Consider the following 25,132-nt stretch of genomic DNA (forward strand, 5'->3'; position numbering starts at 1 on the left):
GTTTTGGCTAACCTTGTTGCTAGTTTTGTTTCCTTCAGGCTTAAGCACCCTGCACTTTCCGGTGACTGCCTAAGCATGTAGCATTCTTGGAATTCCTGCCAGCTCGTTAAAGAAATGACCTCTGGAATGGGACTTTTTGGGGGCAGGGCCATCTCTACATCCAATTTCAGCATGAAGAAGCTATGGAAAATGAGACCTTCACCCCTCACCCCAAGATTTTGAGCCCCAATCGTTCAAGGGGGGTGGAAATGATGATAGTGTTCTGTTTACTTATTTGTGTTATCCTTGCTGTGTTGTTTTATTGTTATGATATTATTGATCCTATGTAATGGATACAAGGATTTAGGGGTGGACATTTGAATTATTAATAATTATTTTGGGGATGATTGATTGAAGAGATTATCTTGCTGGGACCTAGGGGTGGATCACATTTGAATCGTAAACCAATATTTAGGAATGTCACCAAATGATATGTTTTGCTTTATAATGAATGATATGTTTTAGTTTCCTTTGTAATTGGATCACAATGTATGTTCTAGGATACATGGCTGATTAGATTATGTATCCTATAACAAGGGGTGGAGTGTAGCCAGAATGGCCTTTGTTTTCTTTGAATGACTCAGCTTACCTCATTGAGCTTCCCTGGATGCTGGGGCTTGCTCTTCCGGGGCAGGACCAGACAACTTCCTGTGTGAGGAGTCATGGGGCTGGCTGAGGGAGGTGTTAATGTCTATGCTAGGGGGAGGAGCCAACTCAGGAACCAATCGGCCCTGGTCATTTGGGCGGAGCTTGATGATGTCAAAAACTCTATAAGAGGGGAGAGGACAGCTGGAAGATCCTCTCTCTCTCCCTTTTCCGGTTGGAGCCAGAGGCAGTTACAGAGGCAGTTACGACAGTTACGTCAGTTACAGACACAGCGGAAGCAGGAGCTGCCAGTAGCAGAGCTAACCTACGGGAGAAAGCTGAACAAAGACTTCAGGCCATTACAGCGACAGTTACAGCGACAGTTGGAGCCAGAGGCAGTTACAGAGGCAGTTACGACAGTTACGTCAGTTTCAGCCACAGACACAGCTGAGGCAGGAGCTGCCAGTAGCAGAGCTGATCTACGGGAGGAAGCTGAACAAAGACTTCAGGCCAGTGGGTAATCTTATTACCATCGAGGGGGAAGCATGATTTTGCTTTACGCAATCATGCTTCTCTGTAGCCTCCTGGTTACTCTTGCAAGGCGTACTTATTGGGCCTGGAAGATTATGATCAACATATCAAAATGGGGTTGCTGGTTCATGGGTTGGTTACTGTTGAGCCTAAATAAATGTTTTGATTCTTCTGCCTTCTACTTTGAGAGTTTCTTATATCCGGCGGTTCCGAACCTTTCAGACATGTTTATGATCCTCTTTGAGATTATAAACTCTGCCCTCCTGATACACCATGCTACAGATCCACTGCCCTGAAGTAAGACCTGTCACAAATTCATGGCTATGTAGATTTTACAGAAGTTAATTCGATCATGGGAAGAACTCTCCAGGTAAAGGGAGGTTGGATGAGGCTGGAGGGTGGGACTTGGTTGAGTAGGACAAGGCTTAAAACTCTTAGCTTATGCCTATGTGAGGTCCGTGAATTGAAATTATTCTGCTTACTTCAATCTTTGTTTAAATGATGATTATGTTTTCTTTTAATGTTATTGATTTTTGTTTCTCTTATTCCAGATTGTCATTCACTTCTATGTATTTGCATTCCCAATCAATTGTTCTCTTTTTTGCTTCTTTGTTGAGACTTGCTATCATGGGTTCAAGTTTTCCTATTCCGCCAATTATTTCTGCAGTGAAAGCCATAAATTCTGCCTTTACAATTCTTATTTCTCTTTTAAACCATTCAGGAACACCCCACTGTGGTTCCATGCCCTCTTGGGAATCACATAGTCCTCTAAGGGTAACATAAGATAAAACTGAATTTTTTATCTCCTTTGACAATTTATGGTTCTTGTTCTTATATATTTCAGTCAGTTCCTTACATCTCTTGGATATCATTCCTTTATCAGAGAAACTTGCTATAAAGATTTTCCTCTTAGTTACCTGTTTCCCTTCTAATTTTAAATGTGTTGATTTTGTAAAAAACCTTTTAAATTTCATGTAATCAAAACTGCCCATTTTATTTTCTGTGATCATCTCTATTTCTTGGTTAGTTACAAATTCTTCCCCAATCCATAATTGTGAAAGTTATTTCCTTTCCAGGTCCTCTGATTTTTTTTTTCATGATACGATATCTAAGTCATTTATCCATTTGGAGCTTATCTTAGTATTTGGTGTAGGATATTCGTCTGAACCTAATTTCTGAAAACCTGCTTCGCAGTTTTCCAAGCAGTTGTTGAATAGTGAGTTCTTACCCCAGTAACATCTACTACCATGCTGCTTGCTTCTCCCTGTTGTGTTCATATCCACCATCTACCAGTTGAGTATTCTAGTTTTTAGCCAGTACGAGGCAATTTCAATGATTATTGTTTATAGTAGAGATTGAGATCTGGTGCTGCTAGTAGGCCCCTCACATTTAAAAAAAAAAATTACTACCCTTGAGATTCTTGACTTTTTGTTCCTCCAGATGAATTTTAATATTATTTTTTCTAACTCCAAAATAATCCTTCAGAAGTTTTGATTAGTATGGCACTGAATAAGTAGATCATTGGTAGTATTGTCATTTTGTTATATTGGCAGGGCCAACCATGAGAAATTAATATCTAAGCAATTATTTAAGTCTGTTTTTTTTGTAAAGAGTGTTTTGTTGTTGCATTCATATGGTTCTCATATGTGCCTTGGTAAGTGAATTCTCCAATATTTTATATATTCTGTAGTTATTTTGAATAGATTTTCTCTACCTCTTCCTTGAGCATCAATTTCCTCATTTGTAAAATTATAATAATTAATAATATTTGTAATAGTTAACTCACAGGTTTATTGTGATATACCATCATTATTATTTAAGTTATTGGTGATTCTATCTTCTCCTTTTAATAGACTGCAGGACCTATGAGGGCAGGAACTGTTTTATCCTATAGGAGGGGGAAACTGTAGCCTCAAAGTCACATATGATCTTCCATGTCCTTGGATGTCGCCTTTTGACTGAGTCCAGGTTTCACAGAACAAATCCTTTTATTAAGGGGATTTGTTTTGAAGTTTGGATTCAGTCAAAGGGCCTAACTTGAGGACCCAGAGGGCAACATGTGACTTTGAGGCCACAGGTTCCCTACCCCGACTAAACTTTGTATTTCTCCTATTGTCCCAACACAATGTATGCAGTAGAAAATAAGTGTTTATTGAGTTATACATATATTCCAGTTAAAGTCTATGCCTAAAAAGTGCACCTACTAAGCCCAAGCAAGTCTCTTAAAGATGTGTGGGCCCAGTGTTTTGAGAGTGGAAAGTATGCTTCTTTCTTGGTCCTCATTTCTTAATCTTGTTACCACAGTTAAGAGAAGGGGCTGGGCTGTGAGAAGATGAGAGATTTGTTAGTTACAGAGGAATTTTTCTAAAGGGCCTGAAAACTCTTGATCAGGATCCATTCAGTTTAGAGCTAGAAGGAACCTCAGAGAGATCACATAGTCCAAGCCCCTCCTTTTATGGATGAGGAAACTGCGAGGAGCAAGAGCCCTTAGAGATTTCTAAGCTAGGAAGGTTTGGATAACAATTAGAAATTTGGATTATCCTTTACATGTCCTCTCTTATTTGATCCTCACAACAACTTTGGGGGGCCCGTGCTGTTGTCATCCTCATTTTTAAGATGAGAAAATGGAGAGGTTAAATGTTTTACCCAAGGTCACACGATTCTAGCCGTGGAGAAACTAAATCCAACGCCATCCACTGTGATACCTAGATGACTGGAACAGTGCTTGAGGAAGTTAATTGTGTGCTTCTGTCAGGACTTGGCTGGGAATTCTTGGGCACTACAGGATTAGAAACAGGGAGGCTGGAGGCAGAGAGGCTGTAAGGTTAATGGGGAATAAGGTCTTCCCCACCCATCAACAGGCCTCGTGTGTGGAGCCCATTAAGGGAAGCTTGCTTGCTTGTAGGAAGGCTTTACACACCTTTTGTTAATTTCTAATTAACCTATTAGCTGAAAGAGTATATATTCTGAGAGAGGTAAGCTTTTGCTTTAGGGGCTCACTTATGAGAAAGATGTTGTGATTTTCCTGGTTGAAACTCTGAGTGGCTGTATGTTCAGAGCTCTCTGACTCCTCAGAGGTAAAGGCTCTCTTAATTCAGTGGTGGATGTAAAGCTTTCATTGGGGCAGTAGAGCTATGTCTGTTGGTCTTTATTTCTCTTCTCTCTATTTTTTCTGTTTAATTAAAGAAGATTGTTGACCCCTGAAACAGCTGTCTTTCCTAGTAAAGCAAGTAAAAGAACCTGAACTAGCAGCCATCCTGGGTATGCCAGTGTGGTTGCCGTTATACCAGAATGGAAGGACATCAAGATGACCTGTTCTAGAACAGTGGGAGAAGGAAGGAACAGGTCCTGAGGACTGTTTTTAAATTCAAGTCCAACGATCATTTCTTTTTTCTTTTTTTGTTTTGTCTTGGAAGCAATTGGGATTAAGTGACTTACTTAGGGTCACCAACAGCTATTTATTGATCACCTACTATATTCTGTGGATTGTGCAAGGCACTGAGTGTACAAAGACAAAAATGAAGTTCCTGCAAGGAGCTTACATTCCACTGGGGAAAATGACATGCACATAGGTCATTACATAAAATGAATGAAAAGTAATGTGAAGGCTTGAGAACATTGACAAGGGAATTGGGAAAGTTCTTTTGCGGGAAGGGGGACCTTACCTGAGCTTTGAAAGGAGATAGGGATTTTGAGAGATGCAGGTGAGGTCGACTAGTCAGGTAGGACAGCTTGTACAATAGTATGAAAATGGGAGATAGAATGTTGTGCATGAGGAAAATCAAGAATGGTTGACTGGAACACAGGAGGTCTAGGAGAAAGGGAAAGGGTCACAGAATCTGAAAGCTAAAAGAGAACTCAGAGTCCACTTAGTCTGAGCTGTACCTCAGCAGGAATTACATCTATACCATGCTCTACAAGTGTTCATCTAGGTAACTCAGAGTTGAAAACTGGGGGCCCTGGAGGAAAGTAGCATCATGTCCTCAAAGGGAAAAAGGGTGTGGTCATAGTGAGGACCACGAGGCCAATTATAATCTCTGGTTGAGGGACATTGTTAGGAAAAATAAATTCCTTGCATTTTTGCAAGGTGGCTGATGGCCTGAATGACAGCTGAGAAAGAGAGAAACAAGGAGCCACTGCTTATTGAGTGCTGACACTGGCAAATAGCCACAGGAACAGACGGTGGGAAACATCATCATCAAGATCTCAACTGAGAACTCATAAACAAGAGCTGGGACTGATTGAGCGTAACTGAGAAGTCATTAGGAAGTGCTGATCAAGGGATATTTGGGGATTGTATCTCCTTTTGGGTGACCAATGAAATTAGACTTAAGTACAAAGAATGGCAATTTATAGAAGGGACAATTACATAAAAACAAGTGAGATCAGATAGTCCCTGTCTAGAGCCTCCACTTTGACCTGGAGGATCGGTAATTAGTGAATGAAAGGTGTTAAGCTGTTTCCTTGTTCCATTTTTCCTTTGTCTTCTTACTCTGAAGAGTCTGACAAAGTGCTGGACTGGGGTTCGAGGCTCCAAAGAGCAAGAGGTGCTTCTCTGTAATGTCCATCTCTGCACAGGGTCAAAAACTGCCAGGTAGGCTGAAATTGAAGCAGTCAGCAGCTGAAAGGTTGATGAATTAATTTTTCTATATTCTTTGCCTACAGTAAGTCCTTAATAGATACTTGTTGAATTGAATAGAACTGAACTGAATTTAGGAGAGAAAAAAACAAACTCGATAAATGTGGGCTGGCTAATGCTGATGTTGCCGTAGTGTGCAATGGAAAAAGATGGAGGATCCTAGTGAGTCACCTGAATAATATCTAGCCAGGGTTTCACGATATATGTGTTTCTTTGAGGCATCCATGGCACATAGATACATAAATAACTTGTAGGAACCACCTGCCATGTATTTAGCAACTGGTCAGAGCCCTGATGGTTTTTGTTTCAACCACCACAACTGAAGAGAGAAGTGTGGAGCTTGAAAGACCAGAGAAGAACAAGGAACAGTGGGAGGAAGTGAACTTTATGATGAAAATCATAGAACCTGGAAGTTAATTAGCATGGGAGTAGAGAAGGCTAAGGAACAATGCACCTGCTAGCTGTCTGATCCTATTTAGGTAGTATCTCACTTCTATGCCATGAGTAAGGAGGTATCTTGTATATGATTTTTCCTCTGGGACTTTGGCTTGGTTTTCTTTTACTTAGAGTCTGACTTCCTTTCAGTGATCTTTTCCTTTCTATTTTAATGGTCATTGTGTATATGTTTCTGGTTCTTCTTATTTTGCTTGGCATCAATTCATATGGATTTCCCCACATTTATTTGAATCCTTTGTATTCTCACTTTGCACTGCACAATATAACATTCACATACCATAGGTTTTCTAGAATTACCAATCCACTAGTCTTTTTTGTTTGTTTGGGTTTTTTTTTTGGAGGGGTGAAGACAGGGCAATTGGGGTTAAGTGACTTGCCCAAGGTCACACAGCTAGTAAACGTGTCAAATGTCTGAGACAGGATTTGAACTCAGATCCTCCTGACTCCAGGGCCAGTGGTCTACTCACTGCACCACCTAGCTGGCCCCAAGAAATTTTCTTTATATACAACTTGGCTCTTTGGTCATTTGATCTGTTTATCTACATCCATAACACTCTGAATACATCTAATCTCAGAAACTAAGCAGGGTCAGGCCTGGTTAGTAAGTATTTCTTGGATGGGAGACCACCTGGGAGTACTGGGTGCTGTAGTCTTTTCCTTGAGAAGTAGCATAGTACTGAACTTGGAGTTAAGAAGACCTTGGTTCAAATCCTACCTCAGACATTTACTATCTCTATGCCCCTATGATCCTGTATCTCAGTTTTCTCATCTGTAAAATGAAAGAATTAGGCTTTAAGGCCTCTAAGGTCCCTTCCAGACCTAAATCTACAGTAATTACTATGGTTCCATGGTAATTAACCAACAAGCATTTATTAACTATATACTATGTGCCAGGCATTGGCAGCTAGGTGGCATAGTAGATAGAACATTGGGCCTGGAGTCAGGAAGACCTAAGTTCAAATCTGGCCCCAGACACTTACTAGCTATGTGACTTTGGGCAAGTCACTTTACCTTGTTTACCTCAGTTTCCTCATCTCATTTAAAATGAACAGGAAAAGGAAATAGCAAACCATTCCACTCTCTTTGCCCAGAAAACCCCAAATAGGGTCCCAAAAAGTCAGACCTTACTGAAACAAATGACCAACAACAACATCAACAATATATGCCAGGCGTTATAAAAGGTTCTGGGTATACAAAGACAAAAATGAGAATCCTTACCTTCAAGGAACTTAAAATCGATTGATTATGACAACAGCTATTATTCGAAGAGTTCACATCACTGTTGGGCTTTGAGGTTTACAAAATGCTTTCCTCACAATAACCATCAGAGATAGGTAGTAGTATTTTTCCAGATGAAAAACGTACTCTCTCTTCTCAAGTTTTCTTAGAGCCCTTTGGTCTGGATCTCTATCTTTGCCCCCATTGCATCTGACCTTCTATTATACTTCTATGTATTTCTTTCATATCCCCACTAATAGAAAGTAAACTCCCTGAGGGAAGGAATTGTGTCATTTTCTTTGTATTTCAGCATCCAGCATGGATGCCTTACACTGAATAGGAGCTCGATAAATATTTGTTAACTATTTGAATAATGAAGTGCCATTCTGTGGATGAGGAAAGTGGTATTCAGAAAGGTTAAATCACTTATCCAAGATGGCACTGCTGATAAAGGCAAGGCTGAATGACCATTTGTCCACCATGTTGCGGAGGAAATTCTTATTCAGTTATGAACTAGATGACCACTGAGGACCTTTACAACTTTCAAATTTTGTTTCTATGATATGGCAGATCTGGATTTTGACCATCCAAGTCTGTTCTCCAAATCTAGTTAGTGGTTTTTCTGTCCTACCATATTGTCTCTGTGGGCATGTGTTGTGGGTTTCATGCTCTTGAGGAGCTCTAGGTTTTTAATTGGACTTAGATCTCCCTGATCAGATTTTGACTTTGTTGATGGAATAGTGGGATAATTCAACAAGGAAACAGCTGCTTCCATCCCAAAGGCCTTGTTGGGAAGGAATCCAACCTACTATCTTCTCCTTTGCTTTCAGGATAATTGAGGGGAACAGGGGAACATGAAATAGTAGAAGAAACCTTTTAAAGCTCTGCCCTGATGGGGAGTGGAACAACTTGTTCAAATCTTTTCCAGAAGTCAGTTGGAGAACTTGAAATTATGGTGACTTAAGCAACAATCCATATTGTTGTGCAAACAGCCTTGAACTTGGAGTCGGAAACAATGACAGATGAAGATACTTTGGGGCCTCTAAGTAGGACATTTGTTGATGTTTTTGTCACTAGCTACAATATAACACTGAAAAACCTTAAAAATATATGCAGCAACCCTTTTAAAAGTGGAAAGGAGGTTTGTTGTTCTGTTACTTTATTTACAAGCAGTTTTTCACTCCCCAAAGCCCTACTGTAGTGCCGTCAAAGGCTATCCAATCCAACCCTCTCATTTTACAGATTACAAAACTGAGACAAAAGGAGATTCAGTGATTTTGCTCAAAGCCATATAGGTGCAAAGAATCAGAAGTGAGATTTGAACACAAGTTCTCCCACTCTAGAGACAGTTTTTTCCATCATACTACTGTACTGAAACAGCTATTTCTAAGTTGTATCTTCACATGGGCAGTAGGGGATGCTCATCCCCCTAGAGAGTATTATTGTGGGATTTGATGGGGAAAAGATGGATCTTGGAAGAGGGATGATCATGGTGATAGCACCTTGGGGGTGGCATGGATTGGTGGAGAGCAACAAGGCCAAGGTATGGAGGCTATGGTCATTGTGGAAAGGGAGTTCCTTAGATGTTGGTGCCCTGGAGCACAGCCTTAGTAACCCCATGCTATTTGTGGCTCTAGGACCCAGTGATGGGCTGTGTATCGTCTGAGGACCAGTCTAGCTAAGTTCAGAGAGGTTCACCCTTGGGAGACTGCAGAGTAATGACTTTTATGACCTCAGCAACTCTCAGAGACGCTATTAACTATTGAGTTGAATGTCATGTGCCCCAGTGAAGCGAGACAACATCAAAATTACAGATCCTTGGAGTATCTTTGCATCTTAATTATATTGAAATACAAAGATCAGCCCTAAGAAGTGCTCTCTTTTTATTTTGAGAACATACAAGGACTTGTCTTGCATGGAAGTCCTATTCCAGTGAACTCCTCATCATGATGTGGATATGACCCTGAGTTCTCAAAGGCTATGTCAGCAGAATTCAAATTCTGGCAGGTCCTCTCAAGCAGGAAAGACTTTGAGTACAGGCCTGGCAATGTTCAGAATGACTGTTGTCTAAGAACCAGCCTAGCTAAGTTCAGAGAAGTTCATCCACAGAAGGCTGAGTCCCCCTGACTTTTTTTGTTATAGCCATTCAGAAAACCATTTCTTAAGGCAGGGAGGGCTCAGATCTGCCTCAGTGGAGGAAGAACAACTAACAATGCAAACGAGGACCCTTGAAATGTAATAAAGACTTGTAAATTTATAAAAGGACTGGATTCAGAAAATACAAAAAGCATATTATCAAGTTATTGAAATAATCATAAATATAAAACCAAAGGCAATGAATTTGAGAGTTGACAATCATTAAATAAATATTAACAAAATCACATAATATTTTTCTAAATAATATGAAAATAATCTCATTAAGTAACTCTCACAACACTGGGGGCTCCATAGCTTGTGGGAATGGGTCAGACAGAGCAGGGGAAGCACTTCTTTGATCTCAACTACGTGAGAACTCCCTCCACTAGTTTAGATTGCTCCCTCCCCATTACCTCTCATCCTGTGTGATTCTTGTCCAATTTTTCCTGTATGTCTTCCATGGTGGGGGTGGCCAGAGGTTCATCTAATATTCAGCCTTCCTCTAGATCCCTTGGCAATGTGTAGACACCAACAGAGCATGTGGACTCTCTATTTGGTTACCCCTTGCTCTTATTGCATGACTAGCCCAACTTCATATATTTTCTCTGATTCCATCCCTTGTGATTCTTTTGTACAATTCTTGGTTGATAATGACAGACTACTTATGGCTGCCATACATCTCTCCATTGTCCTTTGGGTGACTCTCCACTTTTATTCTTTGGAGACTGTGGAATTCATGACTCATAGCCATACGAGAGTAACCAGCAGCACTGGAAGAATATTGTTGTTAAAAGGAAGAAATACAGTGTCATTAAAAGCACTGCACAATTTCCCCAAAGAAAATTCAGCCCTCCCTCTTCTTCCTGTTCAATTCCGGACCCAACTCACTGTACGGATCTAGTGTCTGTCTAAGATGTATTATGAATCAACAGACCAGCTCTATGAATTATCTCTCTACTGCATATCATAATATCATAATATAGCCATTCTTCATCCACTTAGTTTTTCCTAGGTGAATAGTCAACCTAGATTCTTTTGAGATATAAATTAATTAATTGAGATCTTAATTAGAAGGCTCTGCAATTGTTCCAGGGTTAGATATCAGTACAAAATCATCTGTAGGATCTCATTAATTTGTAGGCGATCTCTTTTCCATTTGAAGTCTTCTGTGGACATCGTCCATGACAGAGACAAACACCTTGTGAGCATATGTCTCCTACTTTATGCCTCAATCGATATTAATAATAAGAGAGTTGTTGAACAAATGTAATTCTGTGTAATTTTAGGAACCTTGTGTAATTATAACATATGCCAGGGAGAAACCCTATTAGGGGAGAGCCTTCAAGGCAGCTTTTTACTATTCATATCAAATGTAACTGGAATAATATGGAATGATTCATGAATTTGTGTGTCATGTGGGGCCATCACCAGTCATCCTGACCTATGTCTTGCCACTGAACTCCGATAACTCTGGGGGAGAGAGTGAGGCTGACGCCTTTACGCAGCCCTGCCTCACTTAAACCCTCACTTGCGAGTCGAGACGAGACATCACCCTCTTGACGTCCTTGGTCTTCTTGGAGAATGAAGGATGAACAACCGCAGCAATAATAATAATAGATGATATTTGTGTGATACCTTGGACTTTACAGAGTTTTACACACATCAGCTCCTCTGTGCCTCACCATAGCCATGCAGGAAGGCGCTACAGGTATTACTATCATTCCTGTCTTATAGATGAAGAAACTGAAGCTCAGAAGGGACTGGGTGACTTGCCTGTAGTCATGCAGCTAGTTGAGTTTAGGAGGCAAGGTTCAGACCTAGGTCTCTTCTGATTCGTTGGAGGCAACTCGGTGGTGCAGAGGATAGAGGGCTAGGCTGGGAGATAGGAAGACCTGAGTGCACATTTGGCCTCAGGCATGACCTTGGGGCAGTCACTTACCTGCTATTTCCCACAGTTTCCTCAACTGGATAATAACTGCATCTTCACCAGCATCTGCCTAGCAGGGTCGTTGTGAGGATAATACCCCCCACTCTGCCATCTGCAGTGCCACGAATCATTGTTAAGATCCCTAGGCTACAACGACACATGTATAACCTGTATTGAATTGCTTGCCTTCTCAAGGAGGGTGGGTGGGGAGGGAAGAAGGGAGAGAATTTGGAACTCAAAGCTTTAAAAATGAATGTTAAAAACTGTTTTTACATGCGACTGGGAAATAAGATACACAGGCAATGGGGTGTAGAAATCTATCTTATCCTACAAGAAAGTAAGGGGGAAGGGGATAAGAGAGAGGAGAGGGGTGGTGGGGTGACAGAAGGGAGGGCAGACTGGGGGAAGGGGTAATTGGAATGCATGCCATCTTGGGGTGGGGGAGGGGAGAGATGGGGAGAAAATTTGTAACTCAAAATCTTGTGGAAATGAATGTTGAAAACTAAAAATAAATAATAATAATAATAATAGTAATAATGCTAATGATAATAATAAAGATTCCCCAGGCTAGTGTTAAGCTCAGACCAGGGCCTGAGAAAGTGGTGTCAGTTCAGGCTTGATGGGGGAGGAAGAGACTGTGGGTCTATTGATAGCACTACTTGTGCCCCATCTTTTACCCAGAGGAGCTGGGCTAGGACAGGACCTGGAGCCCAAGGCTGTTGTGGTACTAAGGACAAAAATGCAATCCATGTAATAAACCAATGGTTTAAAGCCTGTGCTATGCAATCAATCGATTTTATTGTGGTCGTTCAGTCCTTTCATTCATGTCAGTCTGTTTGTGACCCCACTTGGGGTTTTCTTGGCAAAGATACTTGAGTGGTTTGCCATTTGCTTTTCCAGCTCATTTTACAGAGGAGGAAACTGAGGCAAACAGGGTTAAGTGACTTGTCCAGGGTCACAAAGTAGTAAGTATCTGATGCCACATTTGAACTCAGGTTTTCCCAATTCCCTGCCTTGCACTCTATCTACTACACCACCTAGCTGCCCCATGTATTAAGCACCACCTGTGCACCAGGCTTTGTGGGGCAGCAAATTTTACTTGCGTTCCAGTGTGGCTGCTTGATTAGATGTGTGGCTTTGGACAAATCACTTAACCTCTCTGGTTAAGAGGATCTCTGATCCTCTGTTAGGTTCTCTGCAAATTAGGGATAATTATACTTCAGAGAACTGTTGTGAAGGCTGAGTGAGAGAATAGAGATAAAAGGGCTTTATAAACTATAGCACTATGTGAATGTCAGCTATTAGAAGTGACCTGGGATAGTCTTGGAGTCAGAAAACCTGGCCTACCCTTCATTTACTCATGACTTGTGAGACCCTGGACAAATCACTTCTCTTTGTTCACTTCACCTAAGTCTCAATTTCTTCATCTGTAAATTGGAGATGCTATTTGCCTTATCTGCCTCCACCAGTCACTAGTCAGAAAGCATTTTAATTTATTTTTTATTTTTAATTAACGGAATAAAACAAGCATTTTCACAACATAGTACCATAAAAAAAGATGATTGCACATGAAACTTCAAATCTACTATGCACAACTTGCTATTCCTTTCAAATATACAACAAATTTATCATGTAAATTTATCAGTTCTTTGGGTGCAGATAGCACCTTTCTTCATATGTCTTTTATAGAAAACATTTTTAAAATCCCAAAGCACTCTATAATGTGAACTCTTGTCATGACTTGATGTTGGCTTCCATCTGGAGTATTGTGTTCTGGAGGCCACCTTTTAGGAAAGACATTGATGAGTTGGAGGGTTTCCAGGATGATAGAGGACTTGAAACCATCTCACATGAGGAGGATTGTTTAAAGTAACTGGATCTGAATAGGCGGGAGAAGATGGTTGAGGGGCTTGGGAACAGGGCAACAGTCACCAAGTGTTTGAAGGATGGTTCTGCAGAAGAGACACTCTATTTGTGCTTCCTGACCTGGGAGGGCAGCACAGGGAGCCATTATGGGTGTAAGCTTCCTTGGGGCACATTTCTGTTCAATGTAAGGAGTTCTTTCCCAATACTTAGAGCAATTCTGGAGTATCATGGGCTGCTTCTGGAGGTCTTCAGCCAAAGATGGCCAGACCACTTTGGGGGAGGTCACTAAAGGGACATTCAGGTAGGGGTTGAAGTGGATGGCCTCTGAAGTCTCTTAGAATTGTGAAATTCTTTTTATTGTTGTTCCCGTTAGTTGACACAGGCCTTGTCATCTAAGAGTGAGGAAGCCAAGATTCAGGCATGTGAAAGAGTGATATTGGCAGTAATAAAGTACAAGAGGGAAGAAAATAAGCATTTATATTGCACCTACTATGTGCCAGGCACTAGGTATGCTAAGCCCTTTACAAATATGATCTCATTTGTTCCCTACAGCAACCCTGTGAGGTAGGTGTTGTTATTATGTCCACTTTACAGTTGAGGAAACTGAGGCAAACAGAGGTTAAGTGACTTGCCCAGGGTCACACAGTTAGTAAATTGTCTGGGGCTGAATTTGAACTCAGGACTTCGGGTGACTTGAGCTCCTGCCCAGTGCTCTAGCCGCTGCTTGACCTAGGTACCTCAAGGTAAAACATGCAAGATAATGTGATGTAGGGCTAAGCTGCAGAATCTTCTCATAGGAGGCCAGAGGAGGGGAAGAGCAATGAGGAATCAGGAAAGAAATCAGGGAAGACTTCATGGAGGCTGGACTGGAGCTAGACTTTGAAAGTTGAGCCTATCTCATGGCAAAGGGAGGAAGAGGGAAGAAAGCCTTCAAGCCTGCTTCAGGGGAGAGGAGTGTGTTGGTAAGCAAAATAGGCTCCTTATCACTTAGTTCAACAAGTGCCCTTGAATAGTTTGGCTTTTGTTCCCTTCGAGTAATTCATTGAGCCTTACTAGGTGCTAAGCCCCAGGCCCAACGCTATTAGGTGTAAAACCTTAGTGGGTGTGGATTGGCAACTAAGGTGGGGCCCAAGGTGGGGCTAACTCCAGAGGGAGGGGCTAAGTTTACATGTCTGGGAGAGCAGAGGCTTTTAGACCACATGGGTTTAAGTCCGCCTCTTTGTGATGATTCTAGGTCACGTGGGTGAGTCGCATGTGTGACTCACCCCTGACGCTGGAAAAGATATAAAAACCAGGGGTTGGCTTTCTGTTCTTGGGAGCTCTCTTACTCACAGCAGTGGTGGCACGAGTGACTCTGGGCCAGCCCTTGTTCTGAGCTCCCGGGCTGAACCTAGATGTTGATAACTATGAATCTGTATTTGGTCTGTCTATTAATGTTTGTAATTTGTTTGTAATTTGCTCTGAAGTTCAGTGTGCTGGCTTTTCCCCCTGAACTAAGTGAATGCTGTCTGTATGCTGAATTAAAGTAAGCTTGTCAACCCTTTCACCTTGCTTTCCTTAGTTAAGCAGATCAAAAGAACCTGTGCTGTTGGCAGCTTTCCGGGTGCTGGCTGTGGGTGGATCTTACACTCCCACAGAAGCTGTTAGCCGGATTGTTGAAACAGGGAGGAGTGGGAACAAGCCTTCTTCAGTGAGATTGCCTCCTGCCCCGTTTTGAGCCTCCTCCCTGGCACAGAGCTCCCTCCATCCATCCAACCATCTTTTCTCTGTCCTGATTCTCCTCCGTCTCAGCAACATTGACAGTGTACTGGTCACCAGATTCTATGCACTCTCACCCCTAGGACTTCATCACCCTCTTCTCTCCTGGTGTTCTTTTTATCTTTCTGACCATTCCTTATCCTTCTCCTTAGCTGGTTCTTCATCCATGTCATGGAGGTCCCCCGTCCTGGACCCTTTTCTCTTTTCTTCCTATATTATCTTGCTTGGTCATCCCATTTGTTCCCACGGCAGCGAGGTGGTACAGTGGATGAAATTCTGGGCTTAGAGTCAGGAAGAACTGAGTTTCAATCCAGCTATATTTATTAAATATGAGCAAGTCACCTAATCTCTGTCTGTCTCAGGTTCCTCATCTACAAAATGGGAGAAAATAATAACATCTATTTCCCAGGCTTGTTGTAAGGATCAAAACAGATAATATTTGTAAAGTGCTTAGCACACTGCCTGGTACATAGTAGGCACTTAAGTGCTTCTTTCCTTCCCTCCTTCTTTCCCTTCCTCCTTCCTTCCCTCCTTCATCCCTCCCTTCCTTCTTCCTTCCTTCCTTCCTTCCTTCCATCCATCCTTCCTTCCTTCTTCAGCTCCAAGATCTCTGCTTCTAGTCTATCTCAAGCACATACATAACAACTCCCCTCACCCTTCCATCAGTTTAGCTGAATTTGTCTCAGGTGCTGGAGTTTCCAGTTGCAGCTCTGCCTGGGGCTAACGCTACAAGGGGTTTCTGATTGTTGGACAAAGATGAGAAATCAGGAGATGACTGAGTGCCTTCAAGGGGCTGGCCAGTGGTCAGGGTGACTGCTCCGTCCAGCAAGAGGTTTGTTTCCCGCTAAGGAGGCTGACCGCTGATTTCTGGCTCTAGACCCTCAGCAAGTCTCCTGTAACAGCCAAAGAAGTGGGTGGAGAAGAGAGAGTATCTCAACCTTATCCAAGATGCCCAGGACCCAGGCAGCGAGGCAGGCAGGCAAGCAGGGAGGCCTGCTAGGGAGGCAGCCGGCTCCAGTCCATTAAGCCAATTGGCTGGGGCTGCTAATGCAGAGTGGGCGCTCTGTTCTCCGAGCTATTATCCATTTAAGCATCTTTAATATTTTACAGCGCACAACAAGAGAATCAATGTCCTGTTTATAGCTCAGTGTTTATGGGAGTCACTGACATCCCAAGGCTGGAGAGATTGAGGCAGCAAGGCACAGAGTGGGAAGGAGGCGACCTCCTTTGGGACCAAAGACCCATCCCCACCAGAAGTTAGGAGGCTTGACCTTTTGTGCATGTGTGCCCAGGAACAACTGCCAAGTGTTAATGCCCCTTTATCTGTGGGACGAGGAAGGAGATCCCTGCCCTCGGAAAAGAACCCTAACAGCTCCCTGCACAGATTACTGTGGATTCCGCCAATTTGGATTTGAGGGTGGTTTGCTTTGCAATGAGGCTGACTTGGCTCCATCTGTGGAGTGGAAGGGCTTGCTAAGGAAATGAACTGAGCAAATAAGATTGTAGGGAGCACATTTAAGCTACTTAATAAGCCATTTTAAGGACTTCAGCAAATCAGTGGGTTTAACTTTAACAAATATAATTACTACTTTCTTTACTCACCAGCAGGACCTCTGATTAGGAATATAGTGGTTTTAATCCACCAGTAAATATTTACTGGGGGTGGGTTGGGGGAGGAAATAAGCATTTTACATAGCACCTACTATGTGCCAGGCACTGTGCCAAGTGCTTTACAAATATTCTCTCATTCGATCCTCACACCAACGCCGTGAGACAGCTGCTGTTATTATCCCCATTTTACCACTGAGGAAACTGAGGTAAATGGGGAGGTGAAATGACATGCCCAGGGTCACAAAGCTAGTGTCTGAGGCTGAATTTGAACTCAGGTCTTCCTGAAGAGAAGTAGTCTGGTATATTGGAAAGAAGACTGGACTGGCCGGTTGAGGGATTTGTATTCTAGTCCAGGTTCTGTCAATAACCAGTTCTGTGGCCATGGACAAACCACTTCAGCAATTTATTTCTACTCTAAAGACATTTCTTGAGCAACCTCTGTGGATTGGGTATTGGTGGGGGGGAATAAAAAAGACAAAAATGAGAAAACAATCCCTGCTCTCAAAAAGTTTACATTCTACTAAGGGATACCAGATGTACAGAGATCAATATTAGATAATCTGGGGAGGGCAGAGAGAGAGGAAGCTAACAGCTAGGACAGGGGCTCTTAATCTGTTCCCTCTTAAGCAGTCTAGTGGAGCCTATGCCTATCTTCCCAGAACCCTCTTTTTAAATGAATAAAATAAAATACATAGGATTATAAAGGAAACTGATTATGCTGAAATACGATTGTTACAGTGAAAAAACAAGTTCATGGGTGCCAGGTTAAGAACCCCTGAACTAGAAGGATCATAAAAAGCTTCGAGTAGGTGGTGGTGGTGGGTGAGCAGGGCCTCAAAGGGGATTCTGAGAGGTGAGGATGAGGAGGAACATGCATTCAGGTGTCAGGGAAAGCCCGTGCAAAGAAATGGATGTGGGAGATAGACTAGCACATTTGGGGAATAGTGAGTAGGTCAGTTTGGCCAGATCATGCAACATGTGGAGGGGAAGAATATGAAATAAGTCTGGGAGGGTAGGTGAGAGCCAGCCACGATGAGATTGTATTTGGTCCTAGAGACAAGAGGGACCCAGTCAAGGGAAATGGTTAGATCTGTGTGTGTCTTAGGAAGATTATTTTGACAGCTGTATGGAGGATGGATTAGAGAAGGGAGAGAATGGGGGAAGAAAATATAGCACCTACTATGTGCCAGGCACTGTGTTTACACAATTATAAAAATTATCTCACTTGATCTGTATAACAATCCTGGGAGATAGGCTATTATCATCCTTATTTTACAGTTAAGGAAATTGAAGCAAACAGAGGTTAAGTGACTGGCTCAAAGTCACACATTATGCTTTTTTTTTTTTGGAGGGGGGAAAGTGAGGTAGTTGGGGTTAAGTCATTTGCCCAAGGTCAAAGACCTAGTAAGTGTCAAGTGTCTGAGGCCAGATTTGAAATCAGGTTCTCCTGACTCCAGGGCCGGTGCTCTACTCACTGCACCTCCTAGCTGCCCCCATACTAGGCTTTTAAGGGGGAATTTGAACTCAGGTCTTCCTGACCTCAGGCCCAGCAGTCTAGCTACTACTCTATCTAGATGCCTTGGAAGAGGCTGATTGCTTGGTAAGATAGATTGGGGCCAGGCAGTGAAGGGCCTTAAAAACTGAATGGGAAGTTTCCATTTGCCCCTAAAGGCATAGGGAATCTATTGTCTCATGCCCTGTTGGTTGTATCCCCTCTCCTAGCTATCAGTAACTGGTGCATGATTCCATTTAACCACTTACCATTGATTAACTTTTATAAAGGGATATTCACTTTGAAGATAAAGCAACATGAAAGTACAAACCTTTTCCCCAGACGCAACACTTAGGGGTTTGGGGTGGGGGTGGGGTAGATGACACTCTTTATCTCAACTCTGTCTCTGGGGATAGTGAGCTCAGACTTAGCACACTTTCTGTATAATGTTGATCCCAACAGTCAGTCAACAGTCAAAGGCATTAAGTGCCTACTATACACCAGGCATGGTGCTAAGCACTAAAGATACAAAGAATGGCAAAAAATTGTCCTTGCTCTCAAGATCACAATTGAATTGGAGAGAAAACATGTAAACAACTATGTATAAAAAAAGATCTATACCAGTGAAGTTTGATGAAATCTTAGAGGAGAGGCACTAAGATTAATGGGGCTGAGAAAGATTCTTGTAGAAGGCAGAACCTTAGCTGAGACTTGATGGAAGCCAGGAGGCAGAGATGAGGAGGCAGAGGGTTCCTGGCATGGGGGGCAGCCAGTGAAAATGGCTGCATCTCAGTCAGGAGATGGAATGTCATGTGAGGAACAGCAAGGAGGCTGGCAAATCACAGAGAACTTGGAGAGGATAATGTGTAAGAAGACTGGAAAGGTGGGAAGAGGCCAGGTTATGGAAAGTTCTATAAGGCAAACAGAGGACTTTATATTCCAGAAGCAACGAGCCCTTGGGTAGCTGATTGAATTCCTGATTGAAAAGGGGAATGACATTGCACTTTAGAAAGATTAATTTCATATCTGAGTGGAGGATGAATTGTAGTGGAGAGATATTTAAGGTAGGGAAACTGAGCAACGAGGAATTGCCATGGTCTAGGTGTGAGGGGATGAGGGCTTGGACTAGGTGTTGCCAGTGACAGAGGAGAGGAGACATAGATGAGAGATATTATAAAGGTAGAAGCAACAGGATTTGACCATTGATTGCATATGGGGGTAGGGTGGGGATGAAAGAGAGTGATGAGTCAAGGATGACCCCTAGGGTACAAGCCAAAATGACTTAGAGAATAGTAGCATCCTTGATAGCAGCAGGGAAGTTAGGAAGGGGGATAGTTTTGGAGGAAAGATAATGAGTTCAGGTTTGGAGTTTAAGATATGTAAGAGACAACTAGTTCAAGATGTATGATAGATGGTTGGAGATGTGAGACTGGAGGTCAGGAGAGGGGTTAGGGCTGGACAAATAAATGTGAGAATAAATAGAGATGATAATTAAGTCCATGGGAGCTGATGAGATCGCTAACTGAAATAGTATAGAGGAAGAAGGGAAGAGGGCCCAGGACAGAGTCTTGAGAGACACCAAGGTTTAATGGACATGATCTTGACGAATATCCAGCAAAGGAGACTGAGAAGGAACATTCAGACACATAAGATGAGAATCAGGAAAGAACAGTGTCATGAAAACCTAGAGAGAAGAGAATATCAAGAAGAGAATGTTTGACAATGTCAAAAGCTGAAGAGAGGTCAAAAAGGATGAAGACAGAGAAGAGGCTACTGGAGTTGGCAATTAAGAAAGAATTTGAGAGAGAATAGTTTCAGTTGAATGATAAGGTCAGGAACCTAAATATAGAGAATTAAAAGAGAGGGAGAGGAAAACAAGTGGAGAGCACCAAGTGTAGATGGCTTTCTCAAGGAACTTAACCAAAAAAAGGAAGAAGAGATATAGGACAGTCATCAGAGATGGATGGATTAAATGAGGGTGGTCAACATATGAATGTGTTTGTAGGCAGTAGGGAAGCAGCCAGTAGACAAGGAGAGATTGAAGAAGTGAAAGAATGGAGATGATCTGCTAGACAATCTGCCAGAGAAGACAGCATGAAATGGAATCACTTGTACATGTTGAGCAGATTGTCTTGAAAAAGAGAAGCACCACCTCTTGTGATGTGGGAGTGAAGCAGAAGAAAATGGCGGAAGGCATCTGAGTGAAGTAAGATAGGGAAGAAGGAAGAAGAAGTTCTCACTGAATAGCCTTAAAATATTAGGTAAGGTTTTCAACTGAGAGGGTGGGGTGAAGTAGTTTATGAGTAATTTAAAAAGGAATAAAAAGGTTTAGAAAAGCTGCTTCAGTGAGTGGGATAGTGACTCAATTAGACTAGTGTAAAAGGATTGCCTTGCTGCAGAGAGAGCCCTGTTAAGATCAAGTAATGGAAATTTGTAGTGGATCCAGTCAACAGTTTCATGATTTTCTCTAGCTCCCTTCAGTAACATGTGAGTTAGTGTAAAGGCAGAGGATGGTGGGAATAATCCAGGGCTGAGGACTGGCAGACAAGACTTTTGATAGAATAAAGGGGCAAGGACTCAAAAGAAGAGAACAGTGTACAGCTGAACGTTCACCAACGGGTCAAGATAGGGAAGAGAGAGGAGTGAATCCAGTACAGCGGTGATGGCTTGGGAAAGAATTGAGTGTCAGAAGGACTGGAGCTTATGGTGAGGACAAAGGACAAGTTCTGGGGTTTTGACGCCAAGGGAGAGGTAGAATGACAATAGTTTGTGATCAAATAAAGGAAATTCAGAATTTATCAATATGGAAGTAGGGTGATTTGAAGGTGATGGCAAGGTCAAAGTTATGATCATCTACATTTGTAACTGTGGTAGGGTGGAGGAGGTCATGTGAAATGAGTAAGTTGAGGAACTGGTAGGTTAGGGTGTTCTTCAAGAGACACCCTGTATGTTGAAGACCTCTAATTTGAGGACAGGAATTGGGGAGGAAAGAAAGACTATGAGCCTGTCACAGAACTACAGACAAGTAGACAACAGCCACCAGAATCTTGAATGGGTGATAAAATATAGATTGAAGGGAGAGCCTGGAAGTGACAAGGGGGAACAAAGAACATTCTTTTTTCCAACTCCACTGGTATGACCACTGAAATGGGGTGGGGAAGTATAAGCAAAAGTGCTAGAAAGGGTAGGCAGGGAAAGTCTGTCATCAGGAGGGAGCCAAGTCTCAGCAAGTACAAGAAAATGGAGGGAACCATAAAGGAAGAGATCTAAGATGAAAACAAGTTAGCTATGGAGCAAGCATTCCTGAGAGCACAGTGGAAGAGGTAGATAGCTTTAGAATAAGTCATTGGTGGAGTTGGGTTGAGGGGGGTGGGAATAAGAGAACAGTCAGTGAAGGACCAAAAATAAGGTTTGAAAAATGGCAGGCACATGGGGATGATATGGACTTCATAATAACCTGGAAAAACCTACACGATATAATGCTGAGTGAGGGGAGCAGAATCAGGAGAACATTATACACAACCACAGACATACGGATTCTGTGATGACTAACCCTGACAGACTTTGCTCTTCTCAGCAATACAAGGTGCAAAGACAACTCCAAAGGACTCATGATGGAGAGGGCTATCTACATCCAGAGAAAGAACTATGGAGTCTGAATGCAGATTGAGCCTTTTTCCCCCCTTTTTTTCTCTTTTGTTTTTGTCTTTGGTTTTTTCTTTTTTTGGTTTTGTTTCTTCTGTCTCATGATTCATTCCATTGGTCACAATTCTTCTTTACAACTTGACTATCATGTAAATAAGTTCAATGTGAAGTTATATGTAGAAGATATATCAGATTCCATGCCGTCTTGGGGAGGGAGGGCGGGAGCGGAGGAAAGAAAATCTGGAACTCAAAGTTTGTGGAACTGAGTGTGTAAACTAAAAATAAAAAATCTTAAGTATAAAAAATAAATAAATGAAAAGAAAAATGGCAGGCATGGGTTCAGAATCACGAAGCTTGGTTTCCTGACTTTGCGAAACTCACAAAGTTGGAGGTTCCAATGCCTTCATTTAAAATGGAAAAGGACAAATGTGAAGGCCAAGGACTGAGGCCCATTTCATAGGACCACTTCCTAGTATTGGAGGGGACAGCCAAAGGCCACTCCTCTTAAGGCATTTTTTCTCACCTCAGTGGAATTAAAGAGATCCCCCAAGAACAAGCAGCAACAGAGAAATGGGTGGAGGTGCTGGTCACTGGTGCTTTTAGAATGCCTTCATCACATGGATTTACAGTGAATCGAAGAGCCTTGCTATTCACCACGTGGTTACCTAACCAGAACCATTACAGAACGTCTACACATATTCCAATGTTTTTCCAAGAAGCAGGCTCCTTCTTCCTTTCCACATGGGGAGCCACCATCAGAGGGAAGTTTGATTAGGAAAGGCTTGCTTGTAGACAGGCCCACACCCTTTTGCCATTAGGTGCTAAGCCCCAGGCCTATACAAGGTATATATACTCTGTGGGTAGCCATTAAGTTCAGTCTAGGGAGCTGTGGATACCAGAGGGCTTGGAGACTACAGAACTCCAAGAAGAAGAGAGAACTGGAAGAGCTCTGAGAACTGAAAGGGCTTTCAGAACTTCGGGAGGAGAGGGCACAGGCAAGTAGACAGTTAGGATTCATGAATGTTTATGGGAAGGCCCTAGCAGAAGGGAAGGTTACAGGATGGCTTAGCTCTTTGCTGTGATACTGTGTTTTAATCTCCTTGCTGTTACATTGAGGTGGACATACTGGTTTTGGAATACAATTACTGCTATATCAAATTGGAGTTATTGGTTCTGAGATTTGATCCTCTGGTATCTGAATAAATGTTTTATTTCCACCTTCTATACAGTCTCTTATAGTTTGCAATTCTGAACTATATAGGCATATTCATAGTCACCATCGATAACATGAATCTTGCCTAGTAAACTCCTTGAGGGCAGGGACTGGGTCCTTTTTCATCTCTGTATTGCTAGCATCTATTCAGCAAAATGCCTTAAAACCTTACACACAATAGGAACTTAATAAATGCTTGCTGAATAGAATTGTGTGCACAGCCTCTTATTAATCACTGCACAGACAATATAAAAAATGAAACCCTGGTACCTTACCCTTCCTCCCTCCACGTTTGCAGTCCTTTGGGACTTTTGGACCTCCTTTTTCAGCACCCTATTTTCTTCTATTGGCTTTCCCCATCATGATATCTTTTAGTGTCCCATGATCAGGCACTTGTATCCACAGCATGTGTTGGTATGCAGGTGTACAGGCGGGGCTGTTCTCTCCTTATACCAGCTTATGTGGGAAGGAATATTTATGTGTGTTTTCTTTGAGGATTGAGAGACATTTAACTCCCACAAAAAGGCACCAGCAACCCCCCAAACCTCTTCCACCATTCCATCCCCCACCCCTTCCTCAGTATTTTCCTGTTCAGTTTCTTCAAGCTGTCTGGAGGAAAATTCACTCTTAGGTGTTAATGAGTGCAGAACATGGGATTTTAGAATTGGACTCTCTGAGCCACTCCCAGCCAGAAGTGTTTACACTTTGAAAGAAGAGCCTGGAATGGCAATGTTTAACCCAAGAGAATGGATTTCTTCTAATGGATATATGTGATATCTAGGTATCTGGACATCAAGGGGCCTTTTCTATTTGTGTTGTGTGTGTGTGTGTGTGTGTGTGTGTGGTGTGTAAAGGAGGGAATGAAGTTCTGTTATCAGAGCCAAGCTGAGGATTCCTTCCTAAAGTGGTAAACCAAGGTGAACTTTGTTTCCGGAGAGTGGAGCCTCCCTTCTCTCTTCTCCCTCCCTCCCTACCTCTTTCTTTCTCTCCTTCCCTCCCTTTCGCAGTCCTTTTCCTCCTGGGCCGCTAGCACAGTGTGAGATCACCTTCTCCCAGGACACCCTGTCCACTCCCTGGACTCATGCCCTCCTCCCTAAAGCACCGCGCTATTACCACCAGCGGGTAAGGTGTTCCCCTGGGATGGCTGGCGTTGTCATGGTGATCCTTTATCTCAATCAATGCAGGCAGGACCAGGGAGGGGCAGAGAAAGGGGGAGTGGAATGAAGAAAGGGGAGGAGAGCAGAATGACCCACCCAGCCCTGGCTCCTGGCTCGTTCCCTCCTCCCCCTTTCTCCCCCGCTCTGAGAGGGGTGGGACACAGGGGGCTGGGCGGGGGAGGGGTGGGTTGGAATTGTTTTATAGCGGTTCTGAGGCCAATGAGAGTGCGTGGAACTGGGATGGAGGCTGGGAGGGAGCCGAGGGGTTTCCCGGGGCTCCCCGCCGGCCCCCAGCCGCCCAGTAGTGACCCCCGCCCCCTGCGCGTCACCCACCTGGGACCTTTCCCTCCCCCTTGCACTCACTCCTCCGCCCCTCTGGTCTTGGAAGAGGGCAGCTCCCGATGGAGGCGCCTGTGCCCAGGGATGCCCGGAGCTGCCGGGATCTCCGCTGGGCGGTAAAGTTTGCCGGCTGACTCGGAAAGTTGCTGCTTCTCCCCGCTCCGCTCTCTTCCCTCCTCTCTTGCCTTCTTGGCTCTGCAAGGCCAGTTTTTCCGTCCCCCTCCCGGCTCCCGCCTCCTGCAGTCCCCTGGCCCCTGCCTGCCTAGAGATCTCAGACACAGGGGGATGTGAGCCTCCCAGCTGCTGATCAGAGGGAGGGAGGGAGGGAGGGAAGGAGGAAGAGAGGGTACCAGGGAGCCAGCAGGGTACCAGGGAACCGCTGGTCCTCTACTGCTATCGCCCAGGAGACTGGGCTTATTGCTCGGGCTGGGTCACTCTCCCAGAGAACCTGAGCTGGCCAGGGGGACAAGTGGAGTGGCCCCAGCCCCACCGGACCTCGCCCCACCATGGGCATCCAGGG

At 43.2% G+C, this 25,132-nt stretch overlaps 1 protein-coding gene across 1 annotated transcript in view; it reads left to right on the forward strand.

Moving 5' to 3' along the window:
• Window positions 1-1,506: 1,506 nt before the first annotated feature.
• KCNIP3 (potassium voltage-gated channel interacting protein 3) overlaps window positions 1,507-25,132 on the forward strand; it is a gene marked incomplete at its 5' end in the record, with an annotated part of 85,529 nt that continues 61,903 nt past the window's right edge. The window contains one exon of the mRNA XM_036749983.1: window positions 1,507-1,525. Coding sequence (XP_036605878.1) covers window positions 1,507-1,525 — 19 coding nt within the window. The remainder of the gene's footprint in view (window positions 1,526-25,132) is intronic.

Source organism: Trichosurus vulpecula, chromosome 3 (assembly GCF_011100635.1).
Source record: "Trichosurus vulpecula isolate mTriVul1 chromosome 3, mTriVul1.pri, whole genome shotgun sequence".
NCBI classification, from domain to species: Eukaryota; Metazoa; Chordata; class Mammalia; order Diprotodontia; family Phalangeridae; genus Trichosurus; species Trichosurus vulpecula.